Raw genomic sequence first — 19,235 nt, 5'->3', positions numbered from 1 at the left:
AAGGCTTTACAAGGTTGGGTCTTTGATAATATACTAATAAAAAGGAACCTATAATACTTAAAACTGTTCTTCTTAATTTTATTAAACAATCATTGTAAAATCTCTTAGGAAAAGTCAAGGTTAAACTTTAAACTTAAGAAATTTACCAAATTTTCTGAAAGTTTGTTTTGTTTTGTTTTGTATTTACCAGAGGCATAATTATCAGTAGGCTGTAAACCTTTTGGTCACCTTAAACAGATTGGAGGGATAGTCATGCAAGAAGTGAAGGGGCTCACTGACAAATCTGGCTCTCAGCAACTCGCATCAGAGCAGAGAGGGGCAGATATTTCAGAATGGCCATAGGAAGCATTTGCCATAAACACACAAACAACCGGTGTGATTTAACAGTCGTGAGCACCCCAGGAAACTCTGGGAGTTTGCCTGGCTAGCAAGTGTTGCCCAGAGCATTTTATGGATGAGCTAAAAGGGGAAGAAAGAAAAGCACCCAACATCAGCATCTGGAGCATTATATTCTTGAGCCATTCAATTCTGACAGAAGGCAAACATTTTTGTGGGTTTGTTTCTCTTTTTGCTACTTTACGTGCTTCTATATGAGTGTCTTAAACAAATGAAAATACATTTATAAGCCTACTTTGAAATACATAAAAAAAATAAGATACCATTGGAAGGACAGACGTGTGATAAAACAAGATGTGATAAAGTAAAATGTCAATGGTAGACTATAGATGGTAGATATTTGGATGTTTGATGTAAAATTCTTTCATCTTTTCTGTATGCTTAAAAAAATTCATAATAAAATGTTGGGGGAAAATACACGCAGAACTCAATGGCCTAAACATGTTTCTTTATATAAGATATAGCTGGAATTACAGTAAGAGCCAAATAGTATAAGATCATCTGCACCTTTTATCCCTGCCCTATAAAAGGTGTTCCATGAACGTCTCTTCCCAATAAGCAAAAATAGACTTTTCCAGCACTAAAACTTGCTTTCTATTTTAATATTAAGGAATTGGTTCTAAAATGGACAACTAACATATGTTTTAAAAACCCTAGATGCAGTAAAATAGGAAGGAGATCAAGTAAGATGTGATACTGGGAATGATGCTAAGAAATAAAATTTGTCCTGTGGTCTCCAATGAAAGCTATTAGCATTGACTGCCACCTGATTCACATTTATTAAACTAGTAAGGGGCTTGGATTTGGGAACTGCTGAATGTTTTATGTTGTGAATTAATTCCTACTCTGTCAAGAAAAGATGACCTAGGTGAAATAAGTGTCCTTAAAACCACATCATGTCACAACAGACAATCACACTGCTTTTGAACAAAGCTGGAGGTGAAGCAAACAACAACAAAGAGCAATCTGTGTGGAAGAAAAGGCAAATGGGCTGAATAAACTGTTGCAAGCTACACCATTCAGTTGCTTGTGTCTGCTCAGCACAATGCTCTGGATGACCTCCACCAGTTCTCTTTTCTGCTTTCCTTGCCCATATAATATTATGTCAGGAGGGCATTAGCCAGTTATTAACATCTCCAGACTAGAAATGTGTCTTTTGTTTCCAGAATAAGCATGCTTAGACAAATGAGGAAGGAAGTAAAACTGTGCTGGAGTTAAATCTGAAGTTGACTTTGGCGTTTCCCTCTTTCCCATACCTCCAGGAAAATGGGGTATAAAAGCCAACCCAGCACTTAAGATCAACACAGAATAAATTTCTAGATCTGTGAAACATTTCCTCAAATAACCAAACACCAATGTGGTTTGGCACTATTTGTCCCACAGGAGCAGGAAAGAATCACCCAGACTTCATTCTTCCTTTTTTCTTAGGTATTGCATCAGGCATCCGAGAAGACATAATCTCTGTGTTTTAGGAAATTCTGGTCTGCAGTTAAGTTTACCTAAAATTTAATTCAACAAATTTTTCTAGGAACCTATTATCAAACGTCATGGGCCTTTCTGGTTTTGTTTTGTTGTCAAAATTAGAAGTTGCTTTCATCATTCCTTAGAAAGCTAAAACACATTTTTTCTTTCTTTTTTTAGCTGTGACATTTTCCATCTCCAAATTGGCTCTTCAAACACTGATGGTCACTGAAGTCCTTCTTTGGGTTCTATTCCATTATGCTCACAGAGAGCCAGAAAAAAAGCATTCCAAGGAAAAAAAATCACACAGACTGGCAGTTCCACTCACTGTTGGATTTTCTCAGCAATAGCAACTGTAGTATAAATACACTATTAACATCTTTCTTTCCTTCAGGAAAGAAAACAACTTTGATTGGAGCATGAGGACCATCCAGACAGGCCAACTTGGCTCTAAAGGCCTGGGTGAAAAAGTTTTCCTGCACGCCAGCGGCTCATTACTATTGTATTACTATCCAGAGTTCTGCCCATCCCTGCTCTTTGATATTTCACACAATAAAAAGCTCTTCTGAAACTGGATTACTAACATATAAAACTGCAGCTAGGCTCAATTAAAAAATATCCATTACTTCACTCACTGTGGTAGGTAACCACACTGATACACTATAGCAATGACAAACTGCACTTCCATCAGTTTTATAGCTTTAACATATGAACTTGAATAACTGAAAAACTACTGGATGGGTGAGTAAAAAGTAAAGTCAAAGAAAACAAAGGGGAAAATAGAATGGGAAAATAAAGGAGGGAAATGAATGGCGAACTCCTTTAGTGGTGAGAGATTATAAATAACTCAAGAAGGAAACAGTTATCATAACAAAGGAAAATGAAATGGATTGAAAAATTCCTTTTGCCATATTCTGGTTTAAACTGAGTCATTGAAACCTGGCAACAAACAGAATGATTAATAATAATATAGGAATGTTTGACTTATTTCCTTGTGGATTCTCGGGCCTTTTCTTTGACATTTATTGGTAAGCAGTCTAGAGCATGTTCTTCTATTTTATATTTGGGTGAAAGACACATAAAGTATATTTCATTCTTAAAAACAACTGTCACAACCACAAATCTGATCTGGGGCATATCAGGCTCAAAGCCATAAAATGAAATACAAACTTCAAGAAATTATTTTTTGAATTATATAAACACTTCTAGAAAAATGTGATCTAAATGAGTCGTTTCAATCATTTGTGAATAAACATTTTAAGGTTTCCTACTGATAAATGTATCATCTCTAAAGGGAGCTTGCTAATGGTTCACAAGGAATCACTATATAGTATGGAATACTCACGTTTTAAAATATTTCTTTGCTCTAATTCTTCACTTGTGGGCCTCTGGCTAAGTCTCCTATGATGACAAAAAGGATATACTGCAGGTTACAAACAAGGTCCCCTTTGTAGGAGATGTAAAATAAAACAAAAAAATCCATTTTTAAACCTAAAAAAGGTCTCCTATTAGTTTGGAGACTAGAGGTTGTGGCTGAGCCTGCTAACTACCCCCCATTATCCATTTCCCTTCTTCCTTTTAGATGCAGAGTCTCCTGAGCTTTAGCAGCAGCCCCCAACTACAGACTGCCTCCCTCACAGCAAGGTGTGGCCATGTGACTGAGTCCTTGCAATGGGATGTGAGCAGAAGTGTTTTTAATGTCTGCTTTTCACCCTTAAAATGACAGTATGCATATTCCCTTCTCTCTCTCCTTCCATAGGCTAGAACTGAAACATGGGCGTGTGAGCCAGCTCAGATCCTGCAGATAAGAATATCCACAGGGATGGAAGAGCAGCAAGACAGAAGGAACCTGGGCCCAGCTGGCTACAAGGAGCAGTGCTAGACATCCCGACTCCTGTTGACTGTTAGGTGAAAAAGAAATAAACCAGTTAAAGTACCTTATTTGGACCACTGCACTTTTTTGGTCTTCATTAGAGCAGCTTAGTCCATCCCCTAATTAATATACAGATCATCAGAATCTAAAAAAAAAAGGCTTCTGCTTAGGAGTCCATACCAACCTAAAAGATGATCAAACAATACTGTGCAGTATTTTAAGTGAAATACTGCTTTTGTGATCTCAAATGGATTAACAATATACATAGAGACATCTTGAGATATATAGGCCCTTCCGATCTGCCTTCAAGGAAAGCCAGGCTCCTTTGTAATTAGTAGCCACTATTTGTACACAAAAGCTGAATGTCCTAATAACCCTTCAGAACCCTCTCCTTGGTCTTGTTTACATTAATTTGTTGTTAATTAGACAAAATCTTTCCCTGGATGTAGGCTGAGTCTGCACAAATTAAACCAATATCCAGGAAAGGTAACCTTAAACTGATACTATTAATTTTAAATGTTTATGGCTGTGACAGAAATGGTATTGAGATTTGAAATAAATGATATTTTAAATAACTCACTAAACATTTTGTTAAAGTTTTATTTTCATCTTAAATAACTGAGCCTACAAAAGAACCCAGTGAACATCTCTGCCAGCAGATTTTGTACCTTCCATGTACCCAGGTATCCTGAAGATACACATATCATAGCTATACTATATCATCCCCCGAAGACAGCAGCCTTCTTTTGTTTATGAAGCTTCCTCCCTCTGGAATGCCCTTCCTCTCCTTCTGCACCCACTGAAACCTTACAAATGACCAAAATAATACCTGGAAGGTGGGTGTTTGACCTGCAAGTAAGAATGAAAAGCTCCTGGTTCTTTGATCCTATACAGGGCTTATACACAGATTATACATCTATTAAAGCACTTATCCCACTAGTGATAATAAAGATAATCATCATGGCTTTTATTACTTTATACTTTTAAAGTCCCAGGCACTGTGTTAGGTGCTTAACTCATGTTATCTTGAATCCTGAAAATAATTTGGCAAGATAGCAGCCAGTTCCCATTTTACAAATGAGGAAATTAACAATTAATTCACTTGCCTAAAACACTAGAGCTAGAATCCATACCTAGTTCTCTTGACTTAAATATTTGTGCTTTTCACGTAACCCCATCATGCAATATATAATTCTGTTGCTTTCCATATATATGGGGTTCCCTAAGGTAGGAACTCTGGGCAATTTATCTTTGAATGGCAGTGATTAGATGTGCTGTGTTCATAGAAAAACAAAATGTGAATTGTTTTTTAAATTACATATTTTTAACACCAAAAACCCTAATCCAAAAAGACTTTTTATGAATATGGTCTATGTGTGTACTTACAGAGGCTCTCAGACTTTGGGGGTCTGGGGTGGAATTGTTATGTACAGCAGACAGAAGAGGTGCTGTTCTGGTTGCATGATTAAACCTGGGATGATGCAGTCCTCTCTCGTCCTACCCCAGAAACACACCCACACTTCCTGGGATCTTTGCATCAAAGCCCCGAATATCAAGTCCGAGAAACCCTTGAGGAAGCAGTTAGAAAGCCACTGGTCTGTGTTTTTTTTCTTGGTGTCAACCTCTCACATTATTCTTTATCAGTCTCCTGTTTTTGGTTTGTTTTGTCACTGCTATAAATAGCCTTGGAATAAACATCTCTGTAAAATATAGGGTTTTTTCCCCCTTTTAGATTATTCCCTTGTTGTATAGTTTCCCAAATAGAATTACCATGTGAAGAAATAGAGTGCTTTATAACTTCTTTCATATTGTTAAGTTGTTCTTTGGAAATAATGAATAAGAGCAATGTACATGTGTTCCACTTTCTTGAAAGATAGCCAACACTGGGCTTAATGTTTAAAAGTGATTAGCTTAAGAGATATATAGTAATTTAAATTAATAATTAAAATATTTATTTTCATTAAGTGCTTGGTATGACACAGGCATTAAATGTATCATCTCGTTTAATCCTCACAAGACTCTGCTTGGCCCCATCTGTACCCAGATAAAGGGCACATGCCAACCCCTCAGGTATACTGCAATAACAGAAGCCTTTCACTTCCAAGCAAGGAGAAGAATTTCCTACCACCTCCAAATCTTGCTCTGGTTTTCCAGACTGTTCCTGTCTCCAAATGTATGCCTCCTGTTGTTTATGCATAGTGAGAGAAGCCAGCAAAATACATAATACTTAATCTGCTTAAACTGCTCATAAAAATGTGAGCTTTGGCACACCCTTCTATTAAAACTGCCAGTTAAGTGATTTCCAGTCACCTGTGGCAAAAGTAGGAATCTTATAATGGCTGGAGGTGAAAAGAGGAGTCAGATAACCATTTATTTGAAGTTAAAAGGGGGAAGTTCAGGTAGAGGAGGCATTATGGTTACCTGACTTGGATGGAGCTGGCCATGCAAGCTAATGTTTCTACGGTCTTAGATCCCACAGGGGAGAATTCATGGCAATTACAGGAATGCATGAATCACAGGAGTTCCATGAATTAGGCCAGGAGTTGGCCTACAGACCAAATCCAGCCTGCTGCCTGTTTGCATGAATAAAGTTTCACTGAACACAGCCAGACTCATTTGTTTATATACTGTTAGGGCTGCTTTCATGGCACAACAGCACAGTTGAGCGGTGGGAACAGAGACCTTCTGGCCTGCAAAGCCTGAAGTATTTATGAACTGGTCCTTTATGGAAAAAGTTTGCTGACACTTGGTTCAGGCTTTGGCAACCTCAAAGCCACTGACTAGTGGGATGAAAGGGCAGCTGCTCTGAGCGGTTCACCATCCAGGACCAACTGTGAAACACCAGGGGTGCCATCTCCAAGGAAATCACAATGATCTCAGGTAGGATCCTGTAAGAGGCTGAAGTTTGAATTAGTCAAAGCCGTACTAAAATTTTAGCAATTACCTGACTAGCTTGGTTCCAATTTGTTGTCGGATTTCCTGCCTCTCTTCTTCAGATGTACGCTGCAAGATGTTCTTGTCCTCTAGTTCCTTCTTAGATGGTCTGTTGCCAAGTTTAATAGCGAGAGTATCCCTTCGCCGTATTTTACTTGCCAAGGCACCTGAGGGTTGGAAAAGAAATGTAGAGAGAGGCTTTTAGCAAGTAGCACTCAGGTTACATAAGGCATGAACTTTGTAAACAGAGTCCAGATGAAATTCTTTAACCACAGGCAAGAGTGGAATTTTAATTAACCTGAGGGCAATAAAAAAGTTTTGAGTTGGATGTAGTTCATTTTGAAAAACTGAAGAACTATTTTTAAAATGTTCTGAAAAATGTTAGGGCACCAGGAAAAGCCTTGCTCTATCACCTCATCATCTGGTGACATTTGAAGTTTATTTTGCTGAGACGGCATATCAAGGAAATTACTAATTGTGTAATGCTTTTTCTGTGTTTTCTGTCTTAAGTCTTAAATACTTAGCTCCTTTACTTACACTATACAATAAATCCCTATCTTTCCCTTTCTTCTACCCAGAAATCAAGTTGGCAAAAGTATATTGTTGGTACCAATGTTTTAATACTTAATTACCCAGGAATCTGTGACATCTCAACAGAAAGTTAATACCAAATGGATGATAATGACGTTTTTGTTACTGTTCAGGACAAACTAGAAAGAATTAGACAAACTGATGTTTCATCATTAATACACTAATGACTTTCCACAATCTATAAATTCAACTCCATAGTGAATCCTGCTGAGAAATTTTTTTTTAAAAAGCACTTTTCTGTTCCGTAAGTTATACATAAATGGTTGACTTTTTCCACTTTACTATCCTATCTTACTCATTGTGGATGAGTGATTGTTCTTAGATCTTAAAAGGCACTTGCCATTCTTGACTCATTCTTCCCTCCCTTCTCTTTCAACCCTAGTATAAAAGTGAATGAAATTGTCCAACACCTCCAGTGAGTAATCCAGTGAGTCCTACCCTGATGGTTTTTATTCAAGAAAGATCCCAGGGTGGAAGGGATCTTTGATCATTCTGAGAGAGGCCTGTCTTTAGGCAGCTTTGATTCTTCATACAAATACAAATATGCATGTCAGCCTTATAGACGAAGGCCTGATCCCCTGCCCTTGTGGTATCGTCATCAGGAAAAAGCCTATCATCAAAAGCCAAAACTTAGGAAATACACATTTCTAATCGGAGGAGGGAATCTGTTGGGAAAGAAAATATTGGATGTCTGGTTCCTAATGAGGCCTTTGTTCTTTATAAGACCCAGCTGCTTCTGTCCACCTCCCCACCTCTTGAAGACTCTTACTTTCTCCATTGCCATCCTCGTCATCATCCTCTTCATCGTCATCATCATCGGTGTATAAGACAGGCCCATCAGAATCAGAGTCGTTGGCCTGGTATTCCCTTGGGCTCGTGTCCTGAGGGGTGCTGATGGATCCGGAAGGTTCTCCCATCAGCCCTGGGCTCAGCTGCTGAGGTACTGCCTTTCCTGGCTCATCTTTGGTTGTGAAACTGTCAGAGGCACAACAACAACAGGGATGGTATGAAGCTCAGAGCAACCAACTCCAGGAGAAGGGGTTCCAGCTTCATGAGCAGCCTTCAGGCTGGTGGGAGGAGAAAGCAGATGGGCCAGCTAAAGCCACTGAAATGGAAGAGCAGTAAAGTATTACTTCTCAAGTTTTTCAGTTCTTCATATGTAAAATGAAAATGAATGACTGACTTCTTACTATGCTGATGGACAGTGACTTCAGTTGGGTGTGAGGGGGACTTGATAATATGGGTGAATGTAGTAACCACAAAATTTTTCATGTGAAACCTTCATAAGAGTGTATATCAGTGATACCTTAATAAAAAAATAAAAATAAAAATAAAGGAAAATGACTAACTAGATGAAGTCAGATATATTTAGTGCCTGAATATGGGAAAACTCTATTTTGCAAACCTCCCTAGCAATGGAAGTTCAGTGGAAAGACGATGGGCTAGAAGTTCCTACATATTTGAGTTTGGACTCTTTCTTTCACCTGTAACTCCTACTTATTCTTCAAGTGTCCATGAAAGCCTTAGCTTCTTCAGGAATCTTTCATGGGCCTTTGGTCTAGTTCCTTGCCCCATCTCCCTGCTTCCATGATGACCTGAAGACAACTTCATTGGAGCACATGGCCCACTGCACCTCGGCCACCATTTTCCTGCCTGCCTTTCCAATGATGAAAGGACCTTGACAAATGGGATTCATACTGTTTTGCAACCCAGCAAAGAAGGGTAGTGACATACAAAAGGTTACCTCTTTTTTTCTTTTTTAAAGTATACCTCTTTTAATTGATGTGTGAATTAATCCTATTTCATCACAGCCAACTTTTTGAGTCAAAAGTAAAAAAATCATACATCCCTTCTTTGGTTTATCCATTTGTAAAACTGCCTCTCACAGGACTACATTAATTATTAAGAACCTGAGATGGAAAATGTGAAAGTGGAGTGGATACTTTAAAAGAGAGTTGATGGATAAGGATGCAATAATTTTCTATTATTTAGTTTGGTACAAATCTCTCATTTAAAGTTACTATAAATATACAAAGCTTGCTAATTTTCATGGACTAGAATAAAAGATATACATGAACAATGTATCATATAAAAAATAATGGACTCTTCATTGTAAGATATAAAACATCCCCAAATTGCCTTCTGATATAAATATAAGAATCTAAATTTGGATGTGACATTTCTGAGAGACCATTTAGTTCAAAACATGTGCTTGCTGTCTTCATTAATAAAAAAAAAACCCCAAAACCCAAAACCCCAAAGCAGTTCTTTGACTAATAAAATAGGTAATCAGAATCAGAACAGATATCAGAATCTTAAGTCTTGAAGATTCTACAACAGCCAAAATTCTTCTTTTCAAAGGTGGTTCATTTTTTGTGTAAAATATACATATCATACAATTTATCAGTTTAACCATTTTAGAGTGTACAGTTCAGTGGCAGTACATTCATACTGTTTGTGTGACAACTGCCACCATCCATCTCCCGAATTTTTTCATCTTCCCAAACTGAAACTGTTCCATTAAACAATAATTCCCTGCTTCTTGTCTTTCCCTCAGTCCCTGTCAACCACCATTTTATTTTCTGTTTCTAAATTTCACTGTTTTAGGTACTTCAAATAAGTGAAATTATACAGCATTTGTCTTTTTGTGTCTGACTTACTTCACTTCACTTAGCATGTCCTCAAGGTTCATCCATGTTGTAGCATGTATTCACAATCTTTTTAAGGCTAAGTAATATTCCATTGTATGTATATACCACATTTTGTTCATCCATTCATCAATCAATGACATTTGGGTTATTTCTGTCTTTTGGTTATTGTGAATAATGATGTTATAGACATCAGTGTTTAAATATCTGTTTGAGTACCTGTTTTCAATTTTTTTTGGCTATGTACAGAAGAGGTGCAATGGTTGGACCATATGGTAATTCTGTGTTTAATGTTTTGAGGAACCACCATACTGTTTCCCCAGTGTGAAATCTCATTTTAAGTGGGAGAAGATCTATCTCATGGGAAAACTTTTCTTGTCTGCATTTCATTTCTAGTTGATTGTCACTGGAGGTCATTCTTGTTTCAACAGTCTGCCATTGTGGGTGACCACAGCACATTTAACAGGTATGTCAATCAATAACACATTTGGAAGAGCAGAACAAAAGATATCTTGGGGTTGAGCCCTGATAATCATTTATATTACTGTACACTAACTTATTATGGTATCTATCATTTTAATCTCATCATTTGTATTTCATGTTTTGCAGTTCTCAAAGACTTCTGTGACATTTACAACTTACGACTGTACTATAAGTATAAGAAGGGCAGATAATTTATAGCTCGCATTACCCAAAAAGGTACAAGGTAGCAACTCCACTCTAGAACCCATATTTAAGACTATTAATTTACCTATTAAGTATTATATTTTATTTTATACTTAATATTGTTATACTGTTACTACAGATTGTATTTAACTTGATATTTAATACTCTAAATTTGTATCAATCAACTAATGATTTGGCTCTTTTTTTCCCCCGAAGTTTCCTGGGCACATTGGAGGATACGATGAACTCAGCGTTTGTGGAAATGGGCTAAATACAGTCAAGTCCCTTTGGACACAGGCTCCAGATGGGCTTATTAGTTTCTGGTTTAAATTATACCACACTTATATATCACTGATGAAACTGCCAATGATTAGAAATCTACCAAAGAGTTACTTTCCTGCAATATGTGAATAGAGGTAGATATTTTTACAATGGCCACTTGTCTTTTTGAAGTTTTGATATTTGTATTCCCAACAGGAGCCTCTTCATACAATGACAGGATTTTTCACACATTCATCTCAAAGCATAACTGAGGGAGAGTTCTAAGTAAAGCAAGTGACTAAGAGCCAGAAATTCCAATTCAAATATCCACTTAAAAATGGAAGAAGGAATCTGGAAGGAAAATTGAGAGACAACTTACTGAAGGCTCATTAACTCAAAAGCAAACACAAACCACCTCTGTGGGATGAACTATAATTTAAAATTTTAATTTTGAAGAATATACAGAGAAGAAAATCTCTATGCTCTCTTCTAGGAAAGCATTATAGTTTCCCTGAGTGACAGGAGAATCTGTTATAAATACTTCAGTGTCTAATGGTGCTCTAAGCTCACTATCTGATCATAGTCCCAGTGGAAATGTAAAACAGATGTTCACCTCTTTTGTCTGACAATCCTGTGTATATGTGGGCTGAAGACTGATATTAAAGCCCCCGCATGTAGCACAGAGTTTAGCACAATATAGTGCCCTCCCTAAATGTCTGTGGAAGTGGATGGATAGAGTCAGGTCTCTCTTAGAAACTGTCTCCTTTGAAGCTTATCTAAGGAATCACCTTGTTGCACCTTGCAAGACAGTATAATGAATATACTCATATGCTCAATCTATTTCCCTAAACTAAGACCTTATCTTAAACACTGACAATTCCTGAGTTGGACATTATTTTGGTAACAATTTATCTTAAATACAAGGTTTTCCTTACTTTTGTATCTTTGATGCTTAGTGTACTGCCCAGCATGTAGAAGGCATACAAACACCGTAAGCTCAAAGAACAACCATTCAGTTCTAAAAGTTGCAATGGATTGTAATGCCGGAAAACACCCTAACGAAATGAAGGCATTTTCTATATGCCAAAGCATTAAGGACATCACAATCATTCATTTCAATATCCTTTCAAATCATTAAACTATCAAACAAAATAAATTTCAATTTAACATTTATCTTTCCTTGACATGATGGTACTCAAAATGATAAAAATAAAAGCAGAAAAAAAGAAAAGAAACTGCAGAAGAAGTAGAAGCAGCTGCTTTGGAAATGAATAATATTACTTAGAGCATGGAATTCAGTATGCAGCTCTGGTGTGCATCTGGTCTTGCCACTTATTAACTGGGTGATCATGGGCAAGCTCAGCCTCAGCATTCTCACCTATTAAACAGAGATATTTCAGGGAAGACTTACGTGAATTAAATCATGATTGATAGTTCCTCACATGAAATAAGTATTCAATAAATGAAGGTCATTATCAGCAATTTTGGTTTTCTTCCTAAAAACTGGAGAGAAGAGGCTGGATTTAAGAGTTCCAAGCCTTCCCTAGACAGAAGGGGTTATGGCGTCTTTTATACTCTGACATCCTGACATCTGATATCCTGTCTCCTCATACCTGTGGGACAGGAGAGCTAACATGTCTTCTCTATCTTTAAGCAGAAAATGTACAGGACTTTGTGAAGGGTTAGATGCAGAGAACAAAGGAGAATGAGGACCCGAGGAGGAATCCAGGCTTCTGGCTTGGCAACTGGATGAGATGCCTGTGGCATACCAGATATAGTTTTGGTTGCCAGGGTTATAGAGGTAAATAAGACATGTTGGATAGCTCTTTCCCAACATGTCTTACTTCTTACCTCTATCTCAAACAGGTAGAAAAATGGCTGTCAGAGTATAATCGATGCAACAACGGGTTCTGTCTGGATGAGTACAGGAAAGCTTCCCAGGGGAGATAACATTTGAGAGGTTGGGTGGGGAATTGAGGAAGCAAGAAAAGGAGCCACTTTAAGGCTGGAGGAAAAGGAGATGGGACTTGAAAGAGTTCTTTCCTGATGGTCTTTGTTTTCTTGGAGGAGAAGGCTAAATAACTTGTTGAAATGAAGGTAGGCAGGAGTGGGTGGGCAACCTGGACACATGTGGTAAAGATTTAAAATAGCCACTGTAAGGAAAGAGAAGGGGACTGTCTAGGGAAAAGAGAAAGGCCTGCTGAGGATGAGGCACCAGGTTCTGCATGCACCCGAGAGCCGGGGACCTGAGGCGGATTCTGTCAGGAGGACCACCGTGATTTTCTCCAGCAGCCCGTGGTACTCCTGGAGCAGGGCTATGAAAAACCAGGGGCTGGATCATACATGTGCTTACCTGACATTCACTAGATTAAATGATAAAAATCAAAGTAGGTTCCTTCATTTCTAACAGAGTGGTTTGGAGATCCTTAGTATTCAGTTCCGTAGGGAATACAGATGGAATATGGGGTTTGTACCCCGACTTACCATTGTGCGCTTTCTCTGCTAACACTTAAGCCAGTGCTTGAGTGGACAGTGGTTCTGCTTGTCGGCTCTTCAGTCCAGAGAGGATGACCTGGGTCTAAGGCAGGGATGGGCAGGTCAGTGCCATTGCTGACTAGGACTATGGGAGTGTTTGAGGCAACCATATACTGCTCCTCAGGAGGAAGAGGGGCTGGAGGAGGAGCCCCAGGGAGCAGAGGGACTGCAGACTTGGATTTGCCTGCGGTCTGCTCCTCGGCCCCAGGGATAGTCTGCTCCGGTTTGAGACTTTGCACGCTGGTCCCTGGAGGCTCTCCTTTAAGGTCGGACACACCAGAAGCAGTTGCCTCTGAGGATGGTCGAGACAGCTGTTTGCCAGGTTTTTTCTTGCCCTTTGTGGTGCCCACTGTCCCTGTTTTGCTAGAAACTGTCTCCTTTGAAGCTTTGGGGCGAGATGAGGTGGATGAAGTAGACGGTGAAGCTGATGCTTTGGAGCCAGTTGGTTTTTTTGAATGAGAGGAACCAGCTAGAATGGAGAGATTTTGCATTAGAAGTCAGAGAAGACAACACTTTAAAAAAAAAACGAGTAAGCTGCAATTACCAATACCATGTTCCCTTTAAAATGTTAACATTTATTGAATAAAAGAAAATAGGCTAATATTAATAATGGCTTGATTTTATGCCCCCTTCCTGCCTCCACTCTAAGAGGAAGCTGGTGATGCTACGGCAAAACCCTCAGAAATGAGAGCCCCTTGTCTTCTCCCTCATCTAGTCTTTAGTAGGGCCAGATGGAGGGAAATCCTCAGCTCCTTGTTCTGTGGGTCACCTGAAAAAGTCCCTCTATACTCCAAAGAAGGGACATGACAGTGTAGTGAGCACAATACTAGCAGCTGCCCGGGCACAGGATGAGATTAGGCTCATCACAAATCCCACTTGTTCTCTGATGTCTTTCTGAGGATGGCGTGGCCCGTATTCAGAAGAGAGTTATGTTTCACCAGCTCCCTTCTGGACTAAGAACAAATTTACTCATCTTACTGCTACAAGAGGGAACTCCAAACCAGCTACCCCCATGGCTTCAGAGAGAGCAGCCTGCCGTGTTGGCCCACCCGCAGTGGTGACGGGGCAGAGTGAAAACACAGGGTCACATATGAAAGACAAGTCCCCTTTGAAATGCCAAAAGGCAAAAATTTTTCTTTTTGTAACTAAACGGGTAGCATCTGAATAATGTGAAGGCAAAGAGATGGCCTTCTCAGATTTTCTGAAAAGCTTCACAGATCCAATCTTCCTCGCCACTTAGGTTCCGGGAGGGTCTTCACCAGATGGTTGTGGTGTATTTGCCTATTTCTGGATAGGCCTGCCTTCAACCAAACCATTCTCAGGAAAGAGAACAAAAAAAGGCCTAACTCTCCTTTTCTTGATACCGTCTTAGGAAATACATTTAAACTCCTATGAGAATACTCTTTTGTTTCATGATCATTATGAACTATACATTTCTAATTGCTTCTTCCGTAATAATATCACACACTCATTCTTTTTGTGGGGAATTAAATTATCTTCCACAGAACTATTAAAAATATCTTGTTAGTTTGTGGAGTCAATCCACATTGAATACAGATGTTGTTATAACTCACCTCTGGTAATAACTATTGAAGTCAATTGGGAAAGTCAAGAGATAGAGACAAAAGAACAGACACTGAGATGTATGACTTCACCAATTCTACTATCCTAAAAGAAAGCCCATCTAACTTGGTCCAAGATCCAAGAAGCCTCTGTGCCTTGGGGTCTTTATTATTTTAGAAACATATAATCACTAGAACTCCACTCCCACAAGTCCGGGCCTATTAATACTACTTCTTTGAAATTAACAATCTTCATTTGCTTATAAGAAATGTATTATGCATGCTTCTACAATCTAAGGCCATTCTAAATTTATTTTTTACAACAAAGAGGCTAAGGATGTCTAAACATGTTCAATTATTTTCTTAGATAAATTGACAGAATCCTTTCCACACGTCAATTCTAATAGTTTGTTTTTTTTTTTTAGAACATTCTTGTCTAATAGCATAAGTTAACTTGAGTCTCGATTAGGGAAAAAGACAAATTTTTCAATGCTTGGGGTGCAAAATCAAGCCATGTTATTCTATTTTTCTTTAAGTATCTTCTAAAATGATAGGACTTTGCTGAAATAAACCATGTTACCTAAGTTATCTTGGATTAAGGCCATGACTAAAAAAAGATGTGAAATTTCTCCTCAGTTAAGTACTTTGCTGCTATACAGTGGGAAACAATGAGAAAGAAAAAAATACAGGAGATTTTCCCTTACATTACTGCTAAAGCAGTTGAAAAGCAAAGCTGGTATCTGATTAACTGGAGGTCTCTACTAACTCAGTAATAGAGGAAGAATCTTAACTGGTAACTTATTTAAGAACTTAAAACATCTGACTGAAAAAATTAAGAGCAGTATTTGAAGTGCCTTTTCCAGAAGGTCGTCATTACTCCAATGAAACAAAGTTACCATGTAGAAAGTTCTATATATGTTTACAAATGGAGTATCAGTTAGATTCTCAAGTAGTTGTATCAATATTTGATAAAAACATCCTTACCCAATGGGCTTGTTGGTAACTTCAGTGCAATCCCTGTTTCTCTGTGGTAGACCCAACAATAGCAACATTCTTATCTATACTTTGGGCCAGTTGGACCTCTTTTAAATACAATGAATAACATGACTGTACTGTATTATTCTCTTAGGAACATCTGGAGTCTATAAATAAATCTTCATGTAAAATATCTGGAAATAACTCCAAATCTCTCATGAAAGCTGTCCCCTGTCCTGGCCTTAATCACCAGCTTTCTTCTGAGAGAATAAAGACAGAGTTCAGGTTGAGTCAGTGGTGAGCCGCTCCATGAGGGGCATGAGGAAGTAGGGAAGTTTGTGTAAGGCAGGGTCTTCATTCCTAAGGACAGGGCGATAGTTTGGGGCTGTTCTTTAAGAAGTGGATCAGTGCCTGCCTCACTTAAAGCACTGCTCCAAGGGTTTGTTTTGCTACGCAGTCTGGGAAACAAGGACACCAATGAGAATGGATGCGGATGCTGAACGCTGACATGTAAGCAGCTGTCCTTGCGGAAATGCCTATAGGCACTGTTGACACAACATTCTGGGACATTTCATTTCAGAGCGGATTAGAGGAGACCCAGACACTCAGGGCCAAAGGCCGAAGAGAGGAACATGGGGGCAGACATCTACCTGGTCAATGAAGCCACTCCTTGAATCTGAGCATGGGGGTATAAATGACAGGGAAGGGAAAAGACCAATCCCAAGGCATATCCTGTATCCACTTGTGAGGAAGTTGCTGCTGATTTTAAGGAAAATCAGGTTTGCTATAATACAGAATTTTTATGCATGTTAATGGGAAAAAGTAAAAAAGCCAGTCAGCATGTATACTTCAATTATTGTCCTTCTGAAAGCTGGATGATGTGGTAGGCTTCTTTATTCCACTTCATGAGGAGATAGGGAGCACCAGTTTGCATTAAACATATCTGAATTGAAAGGACAGCTAGACACACATTACATGAAGCTATTGTGTAACAAAAACACTCCCAGTGATTTGTAATAGTGACATGTAACCACACTGCCAGGCTGCTTCTCCTTACAACACACAGAAGTTGGGGAGGTGTCGGGGAGTGAGCACCGAGCGTGTAACTCTGATCTCCAGTAGAATAGCTGTGACTCCAGTGGAGAGTGCTGGGGAGGGGCTGACCCGAGTGATAAGAACCTTTTGTTATTTGATAGTAGAAAAATGACTACTATGAATGTGGAGATTTAAGACATTGAGATCCAGCCAATATGTCAAAGAAGTAAATATCATTTTCTAATGTGCAAACATAAGATATTTTTAAAGAAAACCCAGGCCAAAAAGCCACTCATAAACTTAAACAGGCAGAAGGCCAGTCGATGTCCAAACAATGCCTTATTAGATCGTCATTCATCAGGCACACTACTCCCTGTATCCTACTGGTTCTTGTGCAGATAGTGGATACTCAGCCTAAAAGAGGTCTATGCACCCCAAAACCAATGAGATCAAACTAATCAACTGGCTGGCTTTCCTTTAGTAGAGAAATAAAGGAATCTCCTGGGCGTTCTCAATGTCAAAGCTGAATCCACTGGGGTTACACTGCAAAACACCAGACACCAGACACCAAAAAGGCCATCATTCCTAGAAGCAGCAATCAGCCCCACCCCAGAGCTGAACACCCTAAGACTCAAGCCCACAGGGGGCATACTCACCGGCCTCTCGGGGCGTGTTTCGGCTTGTTGGCTTGGGTGGAGGGATGGGGGCCTGCTTACCAGGAGCCTTGGTAATTTTTTTAATAGGAAGCACTTCGTCACCCTTGGGGCCGGCACCAGCAGCGGCCCCTTTTGGAGACACAGGTGTTTTTTTGGGCCTAGGTTTGGGTTTAGGTTTAGGAAGAGCTGGAGGAGGTGGAGCAGGAGCTGCCGATGTTTCAGAGTGGTTTTCAGTGTTCTCTATAAATGAGAAAGTGAACAGAAGCAGACTGATACAGACACACACCGTAGAAGGAGCAGGAGAAAGACATACAGTGACACTGATACAAAATGTGCTTAGCCCTTGGGAAACAGTGGTGTTCTGCACCAGAGAAAGCAAACTTTGGGGTATAAAGGATCAAAAGTACAAAGGCTGAAAGTCAAACAGGGGTGTGTTCTCCAGGTACATGAATCACTCGTGTGAAAATAGGTTTGCACAAGTCAGTCTGATGAAGTCAGGCTGATGGGTATAGATGTCCACCATCTGGGGCCAAGATGGCCAGCCTTGAATCAGTGGTTGCTGGATGACAACATGGGCAGGAATGCTAAATTTAAATCTAACAGAAGAGTGGCAGATGCATTGTTACACACGCGAGCAAGGAGTGAGGACTGACAGTGCAGAGATGACTGGACTCTGAGCTTCAGCACTTTGTCTCAGGGGCACTCAGCCCCACCAGCCTGAAAGGGATCTGAGCTCTGTCTCATTATGGTAAAAAATCAGGCATTTCCTCAGTAAGCTAAGAGAGACTCTGTAGAATCTTTTACAGGAAGCACAATGCACCGCCGAATAAACTATTTCCTACTGTGAAAATCACCTCAAGCTCTCCTGGTACACCAGGGCAGCTTCCTGCTTCACAGTAACTTCCTCTGACCTTTTCAGTGTCACAGGAGAGGTAGAGAGGGCACAGAATAAAAAAAATATCAAATTTTGCTTTGTAATGTAAACATAAGTAAGAATTTTAAAAAGCAAAGGTTAAAATTCATTAAAAAAATTCATACCTAAGACTTCTAGCCTCTCACAAAGTTTTGTATAACTAGAAGAGAAACAGTATGAGTCTCTCATTATTGAAAGTGGACATACTGAATGTTCATTCATAGATTTACACCCGTATGTTTTGTAGGAGGGGCTGATTGAAATTTAAATAAATTAAAATCCAGTTCTGTTCCAAAGAGGTAAGCAGCATTTCTTTAAAAATGGAGCACAATAAAAAAACGTAAGACAGTGTTAGGACAAGACTAAGCCTTTACTGGATATATCCTTCTATTATTGAATGACCAAGCAAGGGTTTTAATATTAGAATGCATCACATTTTATTATTTATTTTGTTTCATTTCTCATCCTAGTGAGTGTGAAGTAAAGACTCCCTGCCTTTTTACTATATACCATCAATCAACATATATAACTACCATAATAATGATTTAAGTTACAGTAGGCAACTAATTAAACTTTTATCCTTTCTCAGCCATGAAATCCACCATAGTCCCCTCCTGCCACTGAACTTATTTGTATTTACTGTCTGAGCTCCTTATTCAGTATTTATCAGAGGCTACTTTGTACGTTTGCCTTTCTGTGTATACATCATGTCCTCTCAACTAAGCAGTG

General features: G+C 39.1%; 1 protein-coding gene and 1 long non-coding RNA gene across 9 annotated transcripts in view; one reads left to right on the top strand and one right to left on the bottom strand.

The window, feature by feature from the left end:
* LOC108398115 (uncharacterized) overlaps positions 1-8,093 on the top strand; it is a 44,795-nt gene extending 36,702 nt beyond the window's left edge. Inside the window, exons 2-3 of the long non-coding RNA XR_001853327.3 lie at positions 3,617-6,610; positions 7,980-8,093. This is a non-coding gene — a long non-coding RNA (uncharacterized lncRNA). The remainder of the gene's footprint in view (positions 1-3,616; positions 6,611-7,979) is intronic.
* PHACTR2 (phosphatase and actin regulator 2) overlaps positions 1-19,235 on the bottom strand; it is a 252,289-nt gene that overhangs the window by 34,364 nt on the left and 198,690 nt on the right. For 4 of the 8 annotated variants that reach the window (XM_073219690.1, XM_073219691.1, XM_017661905.3 and 1 more), the window contains exons 5-9: positions 17,594-17,833; positions 13,315-13,834; positions 8,025-8,230; positions 6,675-6,831; positions 3,203-3,258 (exon numbers count right to left, since the gene is read on the bottom strand). In XM_073219690.1, the coding sequence (XP_073075791.1) occupies positions 3,203-3,258; positions 6,675-6,831; positions 8,025-8,230; positions 13,315-13,834; positions 17,594-17,833 (1,179 nt within the window). The remainder of the gene's footprint in view (positions 1-3,202; positions 3,259-6,674; positions 6,832-8,024; positions 8,231-13,314; positions 13,835-17,593; positions 17,834-19,235) is intronic. The other 4 variants (XM_073219694.1, XM_073219695.1, XM_073219692.1 and 1 more) reach the window with 1 other exon arrangement.

The sequence above is a fragment of the Manis javanica genome, chromosome 13, assembly GCF_040802235.1.
Source record: "Manis javanica isolate MJ-LG chromosome 13, MJ_LKY, whole genome shotgun sequence".
In the NCBI taxonomy this organism is placed as follows: Eukaryota; Metazoa; Chordata; class Mammalia; order Pholidota; family Manidae; genus Manis; species Manis javanica.
This window is presented reverse-complemented; position numbering and strand designations above follow the sequence as displayed.